This window comes from Triturus cristatus, chromosome 1_2, assembly GCF_964204655.1.
Source record: "Triturus cristatus chromosome 1_2, aTriCri1.1, whole genome shotgun sequence".
Taxonomy (NCBI): Eukaryota; Metazoa; Chordata; class Amphibia; order Caudata; family Salamandridae; genus Triturus; species Triturus cristatus.
The window spans coordinates 962911550-962932744 of NC_140580.1; the positions used below are offsets into that span (position 1 = coordinate 962911550).

General features: G+C 46.5%; 1 protein-coding gene across 1 annotated transcript in view; it reads left to right on the forward strand.

The window, feature by feature from the left end:
* Positions 1–14940, forward strand: part of LOC146868456 (discoidin domain-containing receptor 2-like) — a 445309-nt gene extending 430369 nt beyond the window's left edge. The window contains exons 16-19 of the mRNA XM_085610198.1: positions 748–945; positions 1302–1536; positions 11920–12069; positions 14441–14940. Coding sequence (XP_085466324.1) covers positions 748–945; positions 1302–1536; positions 11920–12069; positions 14441–14578 — 721 coding nt within the window. The 3' untranslated portion in view covers positions 14579–14940. The remainder of the gene's footprint in view (positions 1–747; positions 946–1301; positions 1537–11919; positions 12070–14440) is intronic.
* The last annotated feature ends 6255 nt before the right edge of the window (positions 14941–21195 follow it).

The following is a 21195-nucleotide window of genomic DNA, read 5'->3' on the forward strand; positions in this document are numbered from 1 at the left end:
TCCACTCACCCACTAGAAAATGGAGCAGAACTGTGCTTAACAATTGGTCTCTGTGTTGCCTCTAGTGTATTTATATGGCCTTCAGAGAGTAAATCTTGGTAACCAAACAGTAGTCTTCGGTCACATGGAGCCTGCAAACCCTTAATTTTCCTACAGTCTACATTGTCTTACACTGTGGCCTGGGGATATATGCACTTTGCATTGTGCTAGGAGAGTAAATTGAGACTTGAGATGCTGGGCAGAAAACATGTCGGCTGTGCTTACGAGTGGCCTGTAAAAATGGCTGTCATTTCCCCAACCCAGCATTTACCATTTACTGGGGGGTTCTGGTCATTCCAGAGGTGTGGAAATCAGTCACAGGGATTGTAAGCGTTTGGAGAATATCATGCAGAATTTGCTATTTCTTCTCCAATTTCAGCATGCCTTCCCCTAGTGTTTCATATGGATATTTTGGCTGCTTGCTGCAGCCAAAATCCCTGGATGAAAAAACAAAACTTGTAATTCCTGTGGTTCCGATAACTGGTAACTCCGGCATTACACGGTCTTCTAGCAACAATGGCTGATGCCAAGTTATTGTGAACATGGAATGCAATGTGGAAATACAAAATGTTGGAAGCAGCAGTTTAGAGGGGCTTGCTTGTCCTCAGCTGAAGTGAAGTTGTAGGTTTATGTGGATTGGAATCAAAACGTTTCTGAAAGGTATCCAACCTGCGCTGACCAATGTTTGTCATTGTTCCCTCTTCTCAGGAATGATTTCCTAAAGGAAATCAAGATCATGTCCCGGCTCAAAGACCCTAACATCATCCGGCTACTGGGGGTGTGCATCCAGGACGACCCACTCTGCATGATCACCGAGTACATGGAGAACGGAGACCTCAATCAGTTTCTGTCTCAGCGGGAGATCCGGAGTAAATTCACCGCTGCTAACAACATCCCGTCGGTCAGGTGAGTGGAGCTACAGATGGATACTCTATATGTATCAAGGGAAGAGACCTATGTGGGTTCGATATGTACTAGCTAGAAATGTGCCTGATATAACATGTTTTCTTAAGCAATGTAGTGGCTAATGGACAAATCCAAGGAACTCAATACCAAAAGAGATCTGTTGGTCATCACTGGCTCTCTATGGTGTTTCTGCTTTCTGTGTGCTACAGTAAGACCAGAGTACAAGGGCACTTTTCCATCTGCCTCTAATGAAATACCCACAACAGTGTCAAATCCAATAATGCTAGTGCCAAAGCCATGTACAGAACCTGATTGAATACTGAATGCAGATCCTCTCTGGTCCTTTCTTGTTTTAGCTACCAGAACCTCTTGCACATGAGCACACAGATCGCGTCTGGCATGAAGTATTTAGCGTCGCTGAACTTTGTACATCGAGATCTAGCCACGAGGAACTGCCTGGTTGGCAACAGCTACACGATCAAAATTGCTGATTTTGGAATGAGTCGGAACCTGTACAGTGGTGACTACTATCGGATACAGGGTAGGGCCGTGCTGCCCATCCGCTGGATGGCCTGGGAGAGCATCCTATTGGTGAGTTCTTACATTGACGTAAAGGAGATGCGTTCAGCTCTGTGCTTTGGGGATCCAGGTTTTTACCTGTCTGATCTTGGAGTGCATAATTAATAATGGTATCCGCTGAACATCTTTCATAGATCCCTTTGCTTGTCTCTTCTTTTGCCAGGCTAGTGGAGCCCATGAATATTCTTTAAAAATGTGTCTTTAAATAACCTGCTCATTGAGTGTCTGTAATAAACAAATGATAATGTTGACAGGAAACCAACTTTGAAACATGACATCCAACAGTTTTGTACGGCGTTACAGTAGACTCCTTTGGGTTTTAATTTCAGCATATCCATGTTTACAAATTTAGCATTACATTATCCCACTAACAAGGGTGCCGTTTCATGTTACTTTCAGACATGGCGGTATTGTAAAAAGACAACATAAGTAAAAAGGAAGCACAGCAGTGAAATACAAAAAAAAATATTGAAATCCAAAACCCCCTTGACATTCTAAATGTTCTGTACAATTTGTGAGGCACTGAGTTTGGAATATTTTAATGGGGTGGTTTTTTTTTTTACCTTGCTGTCTTGAATTGCAGTGTGTTACTGATGCATAACTACCAGGCTCACAAAAACAAGAAATCAACCAGGTAGAACCCCAAACATCACCCTTTCTTTTACTTTTCCCAACACGAACTCCTTGAAAATAATTGCCATTTATTAAAATGGTTGATCTCCCAAGGCTGTATCATTTGCAGAACTAAAAAAATGCAATGTCGTGTGGTGTTGAGCACAGACATCGTGACTGCACATTAGGCAGAACCAGATGATGGCATTGTTGCAACCAACTTTTCCGTTCAAACCTGTGGATTAGGTGATTGTGCACCTCTAGTAGTACAGTCCGTACAGTGAATTTAATTCAACATGTTGGAACTTGGCCTTGTAAAAAAAATATATATATATATTTATTTTTATTTATTGCATTTTCAGAAATACAATATTGCAGAAACATAACGGTCCGGCATTGCAAAACAATGTACAGCGTTCATACACAACAATAGCAATAAGTCCGCTTTTGGGAACATCAATAGTTGCACAGGGAAATAATCTGAATTTCTGAGACATCCATAACATTCTCCTCCCGCCCAACAGTCCCAAATCGCACAAATAGGCATAGCGAAGATATAAGACATCCGGCATCAGTACAGTCACAGCAGAATCCATCGCCCACCTCCCACAGGTAAACAGGGTGTACACTACATTATCAAGTCTGCGAGGCTGGACTTACAGTGGGTTCCACAGGGTGTTCTAAGAGGTACATTCTGAGAGGGTCCCATATGTCCCGAGGATGGGGCGAGAGTGGAAGGAGTTCAGCGTAAGTAGATGCTTGTTCTTGCCAAAGTATTATATCGCCAATCCACTCCTTGAATTTTGGCGCTCGTCCTCTGCCCCACATACAGGCCCCCCGCCTTCTGGCGAGAATGATACTAAATGTGACGAACTTGTGCTGCGCCACCAGTATCTCCTCTGCATATCCAAGAAGTGCCAATAGTGGGGAACGTGAGATCTCCGAAAGCGTCATCAGCTCTAGCGCAGTAAACACCTGCTGCCAGTATGTACTCACTGCACTACATTCCCAAGCAAGGTGGAGAAAATCCGCATTCTCCGCCCTGCATGTGTCACACCTGGTCGTGACACGGAGACCAAATTTGTGTAATCTAACTAGAGTAAAATAGAGGCGATGGAGAAATTTGTAATGCGTGATGCGCAATCTCTTGCTAGAGGAAACCAGCTCAGTCTGTTTACAGCAGTACTCCCATTGTTGGTCAGTAATGTCGTGCCCAAGCTTAGCACTCCATTTATCACACGCAGTGCTCGGAGGGTATGTTATTTCAGTGTAAAGGCTATGACACAGTGTGGATACCAAGTGGGAGGCATTGGTAGTTCGCAACGTATGGTGCAGTGGGACATCTATTGGGGGCTCTAACGGGTACGAGGGAGTATGTTCCTTGATGCCCTGTCTCAGTCGGATGTACAGGAAGACATCCATGGGGGATGGCGGAGTTCACTGTAATAAATGCTGCATGGAACGAAATTTGCCATTTAAATAGAGGTTACCCCAGCAAGTTATATTAAACTTAGATTTGGTCTTGGTGAACACGCCTTCCTGGAGAACAGGCATCTGTGGGTGGTATGTAAGTGGAAGCAGCGGAGAATAGAGCTTGGGAGCCTGGCACTAGCGGGCAAGCTGTCGCCACGCCTTGACCATGCAGTCAACTGAATTCAGGTGCTGCATGCGGGGTGCGGGGGCAGTCAATATAACGCCATCTAATGGGATAGGGTCCGCCAGCCAATGCTCCGTTGCGACATGTGGATTGTATCTGGGAGGGTGGAAACAATAATGTGGAAGTGCGCCTGAGCACACACATAGTACATTTCAAAATTGGGAATATCAAAACCTCCTTGTGAATAGGGTCTTGTGAGTGTTTTCCATTGTAACCGTGGTTGTTTACTGCCCCAAACCAGTTTAATTAGCTCTGACCGGAGCCTAGTAAAGAAGTGTCTACCCGGAGAAAAAGGGATTTTCAAGAACAAATACAAGAGTTTGGGAAAGATGATCATTTTAATAAGGGAAATGAGTCCCGCTATGGTAAGGGGGAGGGCAATCTACCGCGTGACACAGCATGTTAAATGTTCTAATGTCCGCCCATAGTTGAGCCGTAGCAGTTCTTCACGATCCACAGTGACATGCACTCCCAAGTATTTCACGTCATCTGTACACCACTCTATGGGAAAGTCCGTAGGGAATGGCGTCACCGACTGGGTGAGTGGGAATAACTGTGACTTAGCCCAGTTAATGTGTATGCCCGACAGCCCGTCGAATCTAACGAATTCCCTAAATCAGATCTTTTACATACAAAGTGACGTCATCCGCATAAAGAGAAATTAGTATGGGACGAAGGAAGCACCGAAGGGCCTTTTTCTGATGAGGTTGTCTGAGTTTCGCTGCCAGGGTCTCCATCGCAAGGGCGAATAATAAGGGGGAGAGAGGGCAGCCCTGGCGGGTGCCTCAAATGAGCGGGATAGAGGATGGTGTGTGCCCGTTAATCATCACCCTCGCTGTCGATGAGGTGTAAAGGAGGCGTATCCAGGATAAAATCCCAATAGGGAGTCCCATACAGTTAAGAATAGTAAAGAGATAATCCCACTCCACAAAGTCGTAGGCCTTCGTGGTGTCCAGGAAGACTGGCACGAGTGCCAATTTTGGGTCTACATTGTGTAAGATGGAGTACAGGGTGCGAAGATTATGGGAAGTTGCTCTCCCGGGAATAAAATCCGCCTGATCTGGTAACACTAATTTATCCATTAAGAGGCTGAGGCAATTTCGCTAGGATTTCGCTAGGACTTTTGTATCGGTATTAATAAGGGTGAGGGGCCTATATGAATCACTATGATCTGCATGTTTGCCAGGCTTCAGGAGCGAGATGATAATTGCCTCTCGCATAGATCCTGGGAGGATTTGCGATTCCTGAGCCTCCAGATACACCTCCTTCAGCACCCGGATCAACTGATCTATATAGGACTTGTAGAAGTCGATAGGAAGCCCATCGGAGCCCGGGGCTTTCCCTGATTTCATTTGCATAATTGCCTCCCAGAACTTGTCGTCCTAAAACGGCGCGGTCAGAAACTCCCGTTGATGGTCACCTAGCCATCCTAGGGCGATATCTTCGAGAAAGGGGGTGAAATCTGGTGGCACAAGTCTGCGCGTGCAATAGAGTTCTCTGTAAAAGGCAGTAAATGTATGTAGGATATCCTGACTATCCCTGTGTTGCTCCCCTGAGGAATCGATTATGTCCATAATGTAATTAGAAAAGCGAGACTGCCGGATATCCATCGCCAGATTCCTTCCGGGCCGCTCTCCCTCCCCATAACGGTGAGCAGTGTAGCGTTTGCCATGAAACCGGACTTCCCGTTCAGCCGTTTCAGTGTATTCAGTGAGCTTTTCTCAAAGTGTGGCTCTCTGAGGTCCCGATGCCCCCGCCACATGTCTGCTTCCAGTTGTTTTAGTTTGCCTTCAAGACGATGCACGCTGCGCCGGATGTCCCGAAGGATTCCAAAGCTTTTTGCCATTCAAAAACCCCACACAGTGACTTTAAAAGCCTCCCAGAGCGTACTCATATGCTCAACCGAGCCTCAGTTCCGACTAAAAAAGCTAGCGATCTCTTCCCCTAGTTCCGTCTGAAAGATAGCATCGAGCAGTGCTTCAGGAACGAGCCGCCAGCAACGCGGTGTAGGGATTGAGTTGGGGGGCGCAATCGTCATGCTGACGGGGGCATTGTCTGAAAGGGTTCTGGCCATGTGCCTCACGGAAACTATCCACGGTGCAACTCCTCGGGAAACTATCCAATAGTCAAGGCGGGACCAGGAGGCATGTGCTTTGGTGTAGTATATACCCTCTACCCCTACGGGACATGGCGCCATGCATCAATGTGTCCATTTTCAGGAAGCAGTTGTGAAAGTGTCTCATAAGTTTTGGTATAATGATGCGGCTGGGGGTGTGATCGGTCAAGTGATGGACACAACGCAGTGTTGAAATCCCCCCCCAAATGACATGAGTAGAACCCACCTTGAGAATTTGTCCCCATAGTGCAGTGAAGTAATCCGGTTCATCAGAGTTTGGCCCATAGCAGGAGATGAGTGTGACCGACTGCGTGCCTAGCGTGCCTCATAACAGGCAGTGCCGGGCTGCCGGATCACTGAGGGAGCCCCCCAGGAGGAAGGGCGTGCCTTTCTTAACCAGAATCACGGTGCCCTGTGAATACGTTGAGTAAGATGAAAAGACACGATCTGACGCCCATCTACCCCCAAAGCAGGGCAATCTATGTGGATCTGCGTGTGTCTCTTGAAACACGGCTATGTGTATCTGATGTCTATCAAGGTAGGCGAGGATTAGACAACATTTGCGGGGGTCCCTGAGGCCTCTGACATTCCACGTGAGAAGCTTTATGTGAAGTGTGTCAGGAGACGAGGACATTAGCGCGGAGGTGATATGTAGCTAAAGACGCCAACACTGAGATTTCTGTGTATATGCACCGCAAAGTGTGCTGAATGAGTAGCTGCCGGTGAAAAAAACATTTGATTCAGCAAAAAACAACAATCCCAGTCCCACTCCCTCCCACAACAGCACCCCAAATGTGCTGGAAATTTACTCTCCCTCAAAACCCAAGACAACCATAGCTGCGTAGTTCAGATCAAAGTATCCTCATATTGCACTGCTGAGAACAAAAACAGTAAACAGGGGGCATGGCCCATTGCGGGGGGTATCGCTGGTGCGCCACAAAGCCTTCCCTTCCGGGTCAGTGTCTCAGTGCCCCCAAAAGGGACTGAGGTGAGAAAGGCAGGGAGCCTGGCTTAGTCCATTGTCAAACCACCTGTCCCATACGTGTGCTCCCACCCCAATATGCATAGTCTGTATGCCAGTTTTACACTTATCTGTCCATGAGGCGTAGCTGCTAGCGTGGCTCCTCAGGATGCAGTGAAGTATCCTCTACTTAAGGCGTTGTCTCTGAGTTCACAACTGTCGTACATCCCAGCATATCAGCATGTTTCCATGAGTTTGTCTTATACAAAAGAGGGTATCTGCCGATGTCGCAGTCATGTATGTAATTCAGGCAGTGTGAGGAGAGGGCGATCGAGAAACGTGGTCCGTGGAGGAGCGGCGCTGAATGGATTTAAGGAACTCTTCCACTTGATGGGGGTTGGTGAAGATGGAATGTTTCCCTTGATAGGAGACTCGCAGCCGCGCTGGGTACAGGAGAGCATATTTGATCTGCGCTTTGAGAAGTTTTTGCTTGACTCCAAGGAATGTTTTGACGCGCTTCCTGCACTGTGACAGTGAAGTCGGGGAAGATGGTAAATTTCACACCTTCATATCATAGCATCTTGTGTTCACGGGCCATCTTCAGCGTGGCGTCCCGGTCACGATAATTAAGGAGACGTGCCACACAGGGCCGGGGGATTCCGCCAGGAGGGGGACAGGGCCCCAGTGATCGATGTGCCTGCTCCACTATAAGTTGCGCTGAGAAAGGATCCTCGTCACAGGCTCCCCTCAACAGACGTTCAGCATACTCCTCCATGCGGCCCGTGTTGGTGCTTTCTGGGACACCTACAACTCAGATGTTGTTCCGGCGACTGTGAGCCTCAAGGTCCTCGTTCTTAGCTGCGATGATCTCGAGCAGTTCATCCATCTGCGACACCTGAAGTTGCAGCTGCAAAGTGGTGTCCTCGTTATCCGATACACGCCGCTCTGCCTTCTTCATCTGCCCGTCGTGCTTGTCCACCTTCTGAACCAAAAAGTCCAAGCGGCTATTCATGGTATCCATCTTCCCCGAGAGATCAGTCAGACTATGTTGCATGGCAAGGAGCAGCATCTTAACCTCATCCTCAGGTGCGGAGGGCTGCGTCTGTAATGACTCCCCAGCTGACTGTATCACTTCCTCCAAGGTCGAGCATGTGGCTGCTCTCTTGGACTCAAACATCAGCTTGGGTTGACGGCTATCCGGTTTCCCCGTTGCAGCCAAAGAGAAGCGTGTCGTAAGGGGTATCCCCAGTAATTACAGCACTCTCCCCAGGGCGCGTCGTCTGGCCGTGCAGAACTGCTTGGGGTTGCAGTCCTCAGTGCCCCCGGGGGGGGGGGGCACAGCAAAGGACAACCTGCAAGGCTTCTACCTGTCGGCAATGGCGGAGTCTATGTCGGAATCTATGGCATGAGCCAGGTGTATGCTGTCGGCCACCAGATAATCCTCTTTCAATACATAGGAGGAGCACAGCCAGCACGAGGATGGGGGGCCCACATCACGCAAACTAGGTATCTCCTCCGGACAAGGACCAAAACCAGCCCCTCACCATTCAGCCAGTCGCAGGCCTTCCCAATCAGGGGGTCACAGCAGCCAAATGTGCAACAATCTGCAGCCCGGAATGTGTGGGGGTGAGTTGCCGCAAGCCTCAGGCAAACAACGGCCCAAACACTACAGTCTACCCTTGCATCGGGCTCAGCATAGGGCCTCTTCACAATAGCCAGATGTTGCAAGCGTGTGCCGGTCTGAATTACACAACAGCAGTCCAGCGGCACCCAAGCCCCGCACAGTGGGAATAAAAAGATGGCGCCTCACCTCCAGAGCCGCAGCGAGGCAGGACGCAAGATGTTGTGCGTGAGTGTATACCGGGTAGGGCCGTGTCAACAATCCGCCACTCCAGCAGCAGCACCAGCTACCGCTAACCACGGCCAGGCCGCAACCCAGTTCTTCGCATTAGCTGAACCGGGGGCGGCATTGTAATGCAGCACCTTGCCAGTGCAGGAGCAGGGGGTCACAGTTCTTGCGGTGTCTGCGCTCCTTCAATACCGCCAAAGTGTGTGTCAAAAGCACGCCACATTCCCCATATTTCGAACGCTCACCCCCACGGGGGGCTCACCTCTGTAGCAGGCAATCGAGGGGGGCAGGGAGTCCCAGCAGGGCAGCGGCCACTCCCGCCGTCCTGCGCGCTAGCCGCCGGGGCCTGTCACCACGTGGGCACCCCGGGCCTCGAGTGCCCTCCGCAGCCGGGCAGGGTGCCGTGCTGTCCCCCACGCCTACCCCGCTCATATCTTCAAGCTCCTCGGGAGGCAGCAGCGAGAGGTGCCAGTCGTCAAAAAGCGCACCGGAGGCAGGGGGGATTTACAAGAACGGCTTATGGGCATGCAGAGTTAAAACAGCAGGCGATAAGCAGGATTAGTAGAGGATCATGCAGCCAAGTAGTTGGAGCCTCACTGGTGTGCGACCATCACGGTCGTGCGCCACCTAGCACCCCCCCCCTGGGCTTGGCCTTGAATGTTTACACATGCTAAATCTAAGATTGTGCATCTGCTCATTTACTACCTATCCTTTTCTCCACATTTATTCTCGGGTCACACTCACCCCCTTTATCCAAACTGGACATTCCTACTGCCAGTTGATGGTACATGGGTGGGTTAGGTATCAAAGCCAAGTCGTAGATTCCTTCACTTTCAAAAAGAATGAAAAGAGGGTCAACACAGGCCGAAGCAGGGTATGTTTGCTCTGCATGATGGTGATACCCTTTGTTTCTTTCTGAATGAAATATGCAAGCATGGTCTTAGGCTTCGAGCAAATCATTTGGAAGGCACAGCAAAGTCTGGATTTTGGACTCTGCTTTGAAATGCTATGCCGTGTTCTTGTTTCATTGGCTAGTAGGGTGTCCTCTGCTGAAATAGGTGCAACATTTCCCAATATGGAGATTCCATATTGCCCATTCTTTCCTTCATCGTGGTGTGACACACATTTCTTTTCCTGCCCCTTGCTGTTAATAGGCTGATTGGTTAGCAGTTTGTGTGACATATGGGTAAGTCTTTGAGGTCACCTTTGCAGCAAGAAATAAACGAAATTGGGATGCAGTTAGGAACCTGTAAAAGGCCAAAGGTCCACCCATACCATAGCATTTTGTCTTCAGCTCATGGTGCCAGTACCCAGCTACTCGATGAAGTTTTAAGGCTTAGAGGAGATAGTTCATAGATTGGAATAGTTCAGAAGCAGAGTGCCTCTGTAACTGCCTCTGGTGAAATGCTGCTGTACTTTGAGTGGTCATGTGAAGAGATATACACCCTGGTGGAGTTAGGTTACTTTACTCTTACCTCAAATCATTCCACGTTAGAATGAGACGAGAATCAACCCTAGTAAAAATTCTATATGGCTGACTGTACCAGCTGCTCACCTGGAGTTCTATTTCCAAATAAGAGTGCATCTTGCTGGACTACCAGCATAGTGTAACTGGCCAATAATGTAGTCACACGTTATGCATCTTTAATAATATATTTTACCTACAGTGAGCAGTGGCCTCTATTTGTTAAATGACTAATACACTTTCCAGCAGGACAGAAGTTTTGGTACACCTCTGAAACTCTCTTGTTCCATGGCTATCCGCTGCTTTTTGTCTCTTCTGTAAATAATTTATTGTGTTCCTTCAGTGCAGTAATGAATATTTAGCTGGGTTTGCAAGTTCTATTTTGTTGTTATTTTTCTTGTCTCCTAATGGCGCTTTCAGTGCCCCTCAATGGCTCCCATTGAAAGATTTGTGTTTGGAACTGGGCGCTTGCCATTTCAGCAGGGTGGCTTGTCACAGCTCCTTTCTCTGGACATTGGAGCAGGCAGGTAAATAGGTATCTGTACAGTAATGTATTAATTGTTCAAAAAAGCAAATAATTCAAACGTTTTATAGGATTTTGTCTGCTGGTTGTTGGAATATATCTCTACTCCAAGAATGACTTTCTGGTGGAAGGTTTAAATAAGTTATTGATCTGACGATAGACTAATATTGACACACTGATTTGTGAGTGTGATATGTGCAATAACGAGGAATTCCTATTTGTTGCATCAACGATATTACCTGTCAAGTAAACACTCTTCTGACAGTTAAATTGCAAGAAGATATATGCTGCCATGCAATTCCAGTTTCTCCAGATGTTTGTTCATGTGGCTGCTCTTTATAAAGCCTGATATTGTATGCAATGTCAGAGTTATAAGTCAGTTGTCTGTAGCCACTAATACATTTCCTAGAATGCTTTTGGGAGTTAGTCGGTCAACCCCAGCAGTTTTGCTGGGTTGAGGTAATCTGCTGAGTTTAGTACGTTCTGACATTGGTCTGGCCTTTGATACACTGAGTTAAACTGGGGTGGGAGGAGGATGTCTCACTTGTGATAGCAGTGGCCCACTGGTACGGTGGTCAACTGCAATGGTAGCAAACTGGTATAATACCAGAACTGTTACATACTGCTGTGACTGTAGAGAACTATCTATTTACCTTTTTGGAATTATCTAACATATTTATGCGTTATGAGTTGTTTAACTGGATATTGTGTTGAATTATTGAAATAATGTATACATAAACACTACTATTATTGTAGAGAAGTGTCAGACCAACCCAATAAGTGTCCCAATACCCCAGCATAAAAGAAAAGGTCTACACTGACAAAAAGGAACATAGTCCAACCCGAGGATGCTAGGCTCACTATGCAATACAGAAGGTGTAGTCCAACCTGAGTTTTTTGGTCATAGGCAGTACTTCCTTGGAGGTAAAGTTATTAATTGGATTTAGGTTATGGGAACTGGAGTTACCAGTAGTTGTAAGAATATGGACGGTGCTAGAATACCCAGCATCACGGTGTCAGGTTTAGTCACCGGTACAGTGCAATGTGAAGAAAATGGTTGAGACCCATGTGACTAATAGCAAGAATTCAGGTTTTTGTGGTGGGAAATCACATGCTAGGGATGGCACAAGATGCTAGAATCGTTTCTTCTTTAGAGACTTTGACAATGAGATGAGGTTATATACTTAGGTGAATATATCTTTTTCTTTTCAGGGAAAGTTCACTACAGCTAGTGATGTCTGGGCATTTGGAGTTACACTGTGGGAGATGTTTACACTTTGTAAGGAGCAACCCTACAGTCTTCTATCAGATGAGCAGGTCATTGAGAACACAGGCGAGTTCTTTCGGAACCAAGGACGGCAGGTAAAACATCTCTACGCTCACCTCTACTGACCTTAAGACTGTCTTCTAAAAGGCAGACTCTGGGTTCTCTGTTGATGTCTTCTATGACCTTTCCATGGGTGTGTGTAGGTTTTTCTTCAGTTTTTATAAACAATGATAGTGGTGCATGGTCTTATTACATTTTAATGGCCTCTATTGACAGTGACCCATCAAGGAAATGTCAAGGCAATTCCATCAATTGTCTAATGTGCAGTTTTACAGTTTTCATAAGTGTTCTGTTATGGAAATGTGGTTGTGTCAAGTGCACAGGCGCACTAGTTGTCCTTAGCGCTCTACTTATATGCTTCGGAGTGTTTCTGTTGGCAGAGGATTAAGCAGCTATTTTATTTCACTAGCATGATGTAAATTCTTTGCAGAAACCCATGAGCTTTACTTTCTGCCTCCGTGCATCTGCACTTTATTGCCAGGAGAAGTAAAGGACCGTATAATCGACGCTTTTGATAATCCAGTGTGGCTCATACAAAGTCTGGAACATGTTGTTGCAGAGATGATTAAATTTGCATATTTTCATGCAGAATTAATTTGATAAACACCTTTTAGAAGAGCAACTGAAATAAAAGTCTTGAGCCAGCCAACTCCTTGGTAGGAAACACATGACAGGGTGCAGCTTCTTGGGTTTTCCTTTGACGTTTTCCTGGTGTTCGAGGAAGGGTTACCAATAAGGATGAGCCAAGAGCATGCCAGAATCTGTAACTGGCAGTAGGGCATTTCCCACATTAGGAATGTGATTCAGAAGACCAGAGAGGCCTTAAGTAGATTCTTCAGATATTCCTTCCCTCCTGCAAAGGATCTGCAGAGTACTTGTAGTAGTAGTAGTAATAATAACAACAATAATAATAATACCTAATATCATGATTAAAATATATTTCACATTTTTTTAAAAATGCACTCATCATTTTTAAAATGGAATACTCTAGCTGGGTTGTATGCAGCCCCACAGCAAGATGATTTTACTGGACAGAGCATGGCAGCTCCTGCACTATCATCTTGATAGTCTAGAAGCCCTGCCATGGAGACCTTAGACTCAGAATAAACATTAGATTGAGTGCATGCTATAAAGAATAGCAGATCTAGGAAATAGGAGGTATTGAAAAAACTATAAATATTTCAGAGAAAACAATGATAAGTCAAAAATCTGCCCTTTTGTAAGGGGTGTTGTAGAATGGTACCTAGCACCCTCTTGCAGCTGTAGTGTGATTAGCTGATGTAGTGTGATTGGGTACAACTTGCTGAGTTATCTGATCGAAGATTGGACCGAGGCTGTCCACAAATGCAGTTCTCATCCACACCAAAATGTTCGGTTACAACTTGGTTTTTGGTCCACTGAGACTCTTTCACCCCCCAAACACAAGAGCGAAGATTCATCAGCGCAGGCTGGAAAAATGCCCATACCTTCGGCCAAGAGGTAAAGCATAGGTTTCTGGAGTGTATGCATTAATTTGCTAAGTCACCAGACCCAGCGTAGTTCCTAGAGCCGTTGGAGCATCTTTTGGCTGATGCTATTTCAGGTCCCCTTTAATTATGGAAAAGAAATATAGCAGTAGTTTGGTTCCCTTCAACATATTGCACTGCACCCCTTTCTCCCCTCAAACCATTCCCAAGGCTGGCCTAGTTGCTCCAATCAGAGATCAAAGAAAATCTCTACAACCTACGCCCCATTTGTCATTCCTTCTTTGCACCTTTCAGTTTGCGAGCAGCTTAACCGTTCAGAGAAAGGACCCCCATTTCAAAACACCATGGTGATGTCAGTTTCTTTCCACAGGGCACAGGGTTATGTGGCCTTTATAGGTTTTAATAAGATTCCATCCAATCCTGAATCCTTTGTATCAGCTTGCCTTTGAAGCCAGACAATTATACTCTTCAGCCTGAGGGTATATTAGGTGTGAGATGTGACAGATGTGACCAGCAAAGCACCAACCTACGATTTGCATCAGAAATAACCCAGCATTGGTTTGCATTATCAGTGAATTTAGAGGATGATTGTTGAATAGCTTGATGTGTCTTGTATGAGCGCTGTGATCATCTTGTGAAACAATTGTTGCCATAAAACTTGGCAATGTGGTTATAGCCTGGGGTCCCCCAGTCCCTTGTAGTCAGAATGATGCCCTAAAGTTATAGAAGTAACATTCACTGCCCTCAGTTTCTTTGACCTACCCATTTTAGTATCCTTCTGCAGCACCCCTCTGACCACAGAGCATGAAGATCAGCACATCTCAACAGATGTACACCGAAAAGTCAGATTAGGCCAATCATGAGATCATGTTATTCACAGATGACATAGCTGCCTTTCATTAGCTTTTGAATTGAAACCTTGCCTTTGCTTTCCTTGCAGATACACCTATCGCAGCCGCCTCTCTGCCCCACCCCTGTATTTGAGCTAATGTTGAAGTGCTGGAGCCGCGATATCAAAGATCGTCCAGCTTTTGAAGCCATTCACCAGTTTCTAGGAGAGCAAGAGGATGCTATTTAATGTTTGGCTGTGAGAAGCCTCATTTCCATGGGACATGTAGGGGAATATGGTCTCCTTTTCCATTTTAGGACCTTGCCCTCCTGGCTCCCAATTGGAAGATTTGTTACTAAATGGACTGTCTGCTGTTGGAGCTGTCTCTGTATAGAAGTTCCTTGTAGCAGCTGAGTCGTAGACTCTGTATTATATCTACATGGACCAAAATGGATCTCAAATTGCTGGTTGGCTGAATCTCATCATGGGTAGGTGACTTCCTGGAAATGCTTAGAAGCTTGATCTTGGCCGACTTTTGCACTCGTCTCTGTTCAAGGCACCCCGAGTTAAATTGACTGATGGCGCCAAGTAGAAGGAGAGACAACTTTAAAGACAGGAAGAAGAAAAGTGAAATTGAAACAGTACTGGATGCAAAAAGGGATGTAAGAAATTGGACGAGTCCACTATAAATGTACCACTACGTTCAAGGATGTGGGTGTGAGTGTGTGTGGGTGGATGTTTAAGTTTTGTATATTTGTCAGGCCAGGTTTAAAATAATACGATTTTTAAAGATGAACTTTAGTGGTTATACTATTATAAGCACATTTCCAACTGTTTCCTTATGCAAAAGTTGCTAAAGTAAGGATACCCACCTTCTATTTGGGTAATTAATACAGAAGAAGGGGCACTGTCAAAGCACTCATCCGAACTAGACTGATGGCATTAATAAATGAACCGTTAGGCACAAAGGCGACTGCTTTGTAAGTACGAATAGGCGTGCATTCAATACGATATGCTTCATTTCAATGCAAAATTGGAAACAGTTCGTTAACCAGCAGTTTTAAATGTTAATTATTATCATGAGATAGTCTGCCCCACCACATCTAAGAATCTATTTGATGCTCATTATAGATGATTAATGTAGCAATAAATGAACATCACAAAATACAATCTTGAGGACAGTTAAAGTTAGGGAAAGTGTAAGTGAAAGAAGAGAGACTTAAAGAGGGTTGGAAAGCTCTGAGCACCAGAGGCATTTTTATGTACTGCTGACGGGGAGTTCCAGGTCTTTGAGACCTTGCTTAAAGAGAGACAAGAAATGTCACTGAACCTGTGGATTGCAGTAAATATTACCCTGAAGGCTGGACTCCAATAGTCCCAAATACACTGTGGATTGAGCCAGTGGTTTTTGTCATTCGCGGATACTGCGCTATCATTCGAAGGCCCTATTCTGCACCTGTTGTGATGCACTAATTCACAAGGGACTTGGGTGTGGAAGATATCCCAGCAGATTAGTTGAATCGTGCCAGTTTAGTGGACCAGTTATTCTGGGCCACCTTATCAGCCTGCAGTCCTGCAGTGCTCAAATATTGCATGTTTTGCAACATGAATCTGCTTTAATATGAATACTCTGTCTTAACCTTCCATCTGGTGGTACAATGTGGATCCCTTTTGAACATGTTGTTGAAACAGTCTAGCCAAGGGTTCACACACTTTAGGGTGTGTCTGTAATCCCTGACCCTTTATAAATCATAGACCGACCTCATACAGTAGCCTTTGATTTGACACCATTTTAATTGTGGTCGCATTGAATACAGACCAAATCTGGGCACTCATTATTTTCTGTGTAGGAAACCAACTCATTGCTTAGTCAACAGACGCGTGGCCTTAGATGTAATGTAAAACCTAATGTTATTTGCTGATTTGAAATTTTTTCAATATCATTTTTTTCTGGTGATGCAGATCATCCCAGACATTCTTTTCTTCAAGATGCTACAACAGCTTGGCAGTGACTGACAGCAGCTGAATTGTGGTGGAGCGTGACAAAACTCCCTGTGCAATTTATCTGAGGTCTAACCAGTGCATCTTCAGTGCTTTAATACTGGGCCATAGAGCTGTGCCATTAACAGGGAACTCAGTAAAAATGGTGTCGTAGGTCAAACCGGAGTTCTCCAATGACTATTGGATGAAATTGAACCATGATAAAGCTCAGAAAATTGGCGCTACCTTTGTGATGTCTGTAAATGTGCAAGAATGAAATGTAACATCGTTTAAGAAGTTTTGAATTCTCTCTTCCGTGCAGTAAAAGCTATAAATGTTTTTAGTCTACATCAGAAAATTATTACATATCACTGTTCTAAAATGTAAAGGGACTAATTCAGTGAATGGGACACACTTATTGAGTCAAATTCTTCTTTTCCCGGGCTAGGTGTAAGCCAGTCATTTACTAAGGGCCCCAGTGCTTTCCCATTCTCAGTTCTCTAATTGAACCTTACAGGAAGACCGGCTGTCTTTCTACCACACCCTGACTTTCAGGTGCCCTTCTGTGGCTTCCAGACAAGGTGCCCATCTCCAGCCGTTGTCTTCTAGGTGAGTTGCTTTTGTGAAAAAGACAAGTATTCAGGGTGAGAGTCCTATTTGCATCAAATGCCTCACCCTGTCTTTCACACAGGTGCTCATGGAAACGGCACTGTCCAATCTTAAAAGTTATTTTATGTGCATTCAATTTAGGTGAAAACCTTGCAAAACAAAATGCACGAAAAATATCAAAGAAGGCTAATGACTGATGTCTGTTAAAGGAAATAGACCTGCAGTTGTGTTGTTTCAGACATTGCATCACCGCTTGTTTAGACCGTTTTATTGCTTGAACATGTGCACGCCTGCAAATGTCTCTTTTCCTGCAAGATGACTTGGTGGATTGATGGTTTGTCAACCACATATACAACAATCAGATGAGTGCTTTTGCTACCTTGCTGTATAAGGATTTGATGCTGATAACTCTGTCATTGTTGAGACAAATGTCTTATCACTAGCACAGCCAGAACAGAACGACTGTCAGTAACGGGTTAAATGTTTTCACCAGGGATCACAGTTGAACCCTTATTATATTTAGGCAGCGCCCCTGGACGCCAGGCAGTTGAATTAAGATTAGATCGAATCCTAGAATGACCAAGCAGATGTCAGTCACAGATCTCCTCAAGGTGTCTTTGGTGCCTGTCTTCCAGTCCCTACTCCAAGTTGTATGACCAATGTGCCCTCATCCACCCGAAGGCGATCCTAGAAAAGAAGTCAAAGCTGTACATCGCTGAGCATAAGAAATAGTTGCAGACATTGCGCAGACCCCATACCTAGTAGCAGCTGCATGCCCAGTCCAGACGATGGTCCAGCGACTACTCCAACTCCCACTCAACATCTTTGGGTAAGTAGAAGTCCCAGAGCCACAGGGGCCTCTAGTCTGGTTACCACCAGCAGGTCTGCCACTTATGCCATCTGCCACCCTTAGGAGCCAATTCATGGCTGGTACTGATGCCAGTGCAAGCTTCCATGCCGGCCCTGTAGCCCACACTGGTTTCCCTCACAGCAGTACAGTTTCTGGCTCCCCTTGCTCCAATCACTGCCCTGGTGCCGACAACACAGACCCAAGCTCAACTGACTGCTCGCTATGATGCCTCTACTGTGACATCACTTTATGTAGAGGCTTACTTTTCTTTTTGGCTCTGCCCCTGACGCAAAACAGGGACCATCCCTTGATACTGATGATGACTGGGCAGGGGATAGGCTTCTCCTCCATCACTGTACTGATGATGCCCTATACTCTGGCTTACAAAATGCCAGTGGGAATGGCACCTCATTTGTGGTGGTCATTTGGAGAGCAGCCCCCCTCCATTGAGACTCAAACAAAGGCATACTAAGACCAAGGTTCCAAGAGATTATCCAATCCAATCCATTCCCTTTTAATAGCATCCTTACGGATGCCTAGATGGCTTTGTGGCCGAAACCAGGTCCAAATCTGAGCTTGCTGAAAGAAACTGACACCAGTGAGCAGGGGTGGATTGCTCTGTCATTTATGGTGCACTTCAGAACCATCATGGAGCTGCACAATGGTGGCTACTGGCGTCGGAAGCACTGCTGAAAAATTCTCCACATCCAGTCTAGTGCCTGGGGGCTATACTATAAGTGAGGAATTTGTGGTTAGACAGAGTATCAACTAGAAGGAGCTTCACTCAAGGTAAATAAGTTGTTCTTTAGCACTAATAAATTATTTGATTAAGTGATAAGAAAGGTCAAGGGCCAGTAAGATAAAAAAGAATTATGTTTTAATCAGAAGGCGAGTGTAATGAGGCTCCCGCCATACCTGATGGAGATGTAATCGTGTACAATACCTGTATTCACATAACATCTGATAATGATGGTCTGTACAGCCACATGTGTAACTTTAGGACTGTGTTTTTAATGTCACATATATGACCTCAAGTAGAGGTACAAGTGTTATCTGAATCTACACTTTAAGAGGAGAATTGTGCAGTGTCCTAGCAGTTAGCATTTTTCACAGGATTAAAAAACTGACTTGAAAGGAAAGTCTGCTGTGATATACTAGCAGAATATGCTTCTCAGGGCAGCAGGAAAACCAAATACAAATAAGACTATAATACATAATTTTCCACATGCAGGGTTCAGCATAGTGTTCTGCTGACATAGATTGAGAACAGAAAGTTGAGTTCGAGGCATATGAGCTGCAGATTACACACTTGTGCATAGATCACCATCTGGTGTTGGGCCCGGATGTTTGCAGTTTGTTTTTCCTCTTGGAAAGCCTTTGGAAGTCACGAGGTCGGTGACTCCTCCTTTGGATCGTATTGCGCATGGGCTTCGGCTCCATCCTCAGATTGTTTTATTCCGCCATCGGGCTCGGATGTGATCTTCGCGCTCCGGTTCCGAACAGCTTCCAGTTCGACGGTCGACGCGCAATCCTCACCTTAAACCGCGGTATTGTTTCGATCGCGATCTCCCCCACTCGACGCGCCTTCTCATCGGCACGGACCTTCAGTTCCAGTCGTCGACGGCAGCCTTCGGGCCTCTCCAAGCTTCGGTCCTGGCTAATGGAAAGAAACTCCATTTAAAAAGTGCCCTCGATGTGGGTCCAAATTCCCCCACACCGATCTCCACGAGGTATGCAATCTCTGCCTCTCCCCTGAACACGAGGCTCGAGACTGTAAGTCCTGCCGGTCCAAAAAGACTATTCGGGACCGAAGAGCCAGAATAACTATGGCGCACTCCTCGACGACGATTCCGGACGACATCTTCGGAGAAGGCATCGATGCTCCAGAGCAGTACACCGAAGAGGGCCTCGTCAGCGCTTCCGAGGCCGATGACTCAGATGTGGAAGACATCACCCCGGCGCAGAGGGTCGTGAGTAGTGATCCCCCCCCCACACCCCTGCTGGCACCGAAAAAGGCTCTGGTCACGCCCTCGCCTCCGGGCCTAGGCAAGACCAAGGACACTGCTTCCAACACCCCACCTTCGGGCCCGGTGAAGAAGCCAAGCAAGCCTTCCGGCGGCTCGGGCTCGAGCCAGCCTACTCCCGGTACCGATAAACACGCTTCGGCGCCGAAAAAGAAGCCGACCCCCGTATCGACACCGAGCTCCGCACCGAAGCACTCGGGGTCGAAACCCAGCTCTTCGGCACCGACAACACCTTCGGTGCCGACCAAAGCACACAAGGGCACCGGCACCGACACTTCGAGGCTGAAATCCATCTCGCCGCCGACCAAGCGTCCGGAGGTCCCCAAACCAGGTTCCAAACAACGAACCGGCACGGAAAAGCCTAAAAAGCCAACGGCCCCGATTCCTTCGGCACCGACGGACAGACCAGCCTCACCGGACTTATTTACACCGGATCCCGTGCAGAAAACACTCACCAAGGATCCAAAGACTGGACATTTGACACTTTATTCCAAGAAGAGACATTTGGAGAAGCCTGCTCCACCTCCGCCTCCAAAGAGGAAGGACTCTGCTACCTCCCCGTTCAGAATACCTTCCCCACCTCATCCACCTTCTCCACCTCCACCCCCTCCGCCTTCTCCACCCCAACCTCATCGTTCCCCTCCTCCACAAGATGATGATCACGGGGACCCATATGATGACATAGGGGATGTCCCCCAGGACCTACCCACAGGGGACCCCACTCCTACAGGATTCCCGGACCCATGGGACGACTACAATATCCCTGATATCCCCAACGTCCCACAAGATGACCTTTACCCCTCCAGGCCATCTCCACCAGAAGACTCATTGGGGTTCCACCACCTACTGCAAAGGGCGGCCCACTATCACGGGGTAGACTTACACACCGACCCCGTGGAAACATTCCACCCAGGCAGCGCCCAATGTCACAAGAACATTTAATACTCCTACAGCAGGAGGTAATCTTTCGCCTACAAAAACAGGCAATAGAACCCGTCCCTGCCAACCAACAATACATGGGAGTCTACTCCCTATATTTTCTCATACCAAAAAGGGACGAGACTCTGCGGCCCATCCTAGATCTCCGGCCCCTAAACACGTACATACACTCCGACCATTTTCATATGGTAACGCTTCAGCAGGTACTTCCGCTCCTCTCCCAAAATGACTTTTTGACCACCTCAGATCTAAAAGATGCATATTTCCACATTCCGGAGCATAAAGCTCACCGCAAGTACCTCAGATTTGTAGTGGACGGACAACACTTCCAATTCAAGGTGCTCCCGTTCGGAGTCACAACAGCGCCAAGGGTATTCACCTAGTGCCTAGCAGTGGTAGCAGCACATTTGCGAAGACAACACATCCACGTCTTCCCATACTTAGACGACTGGCTGATAAAAGCC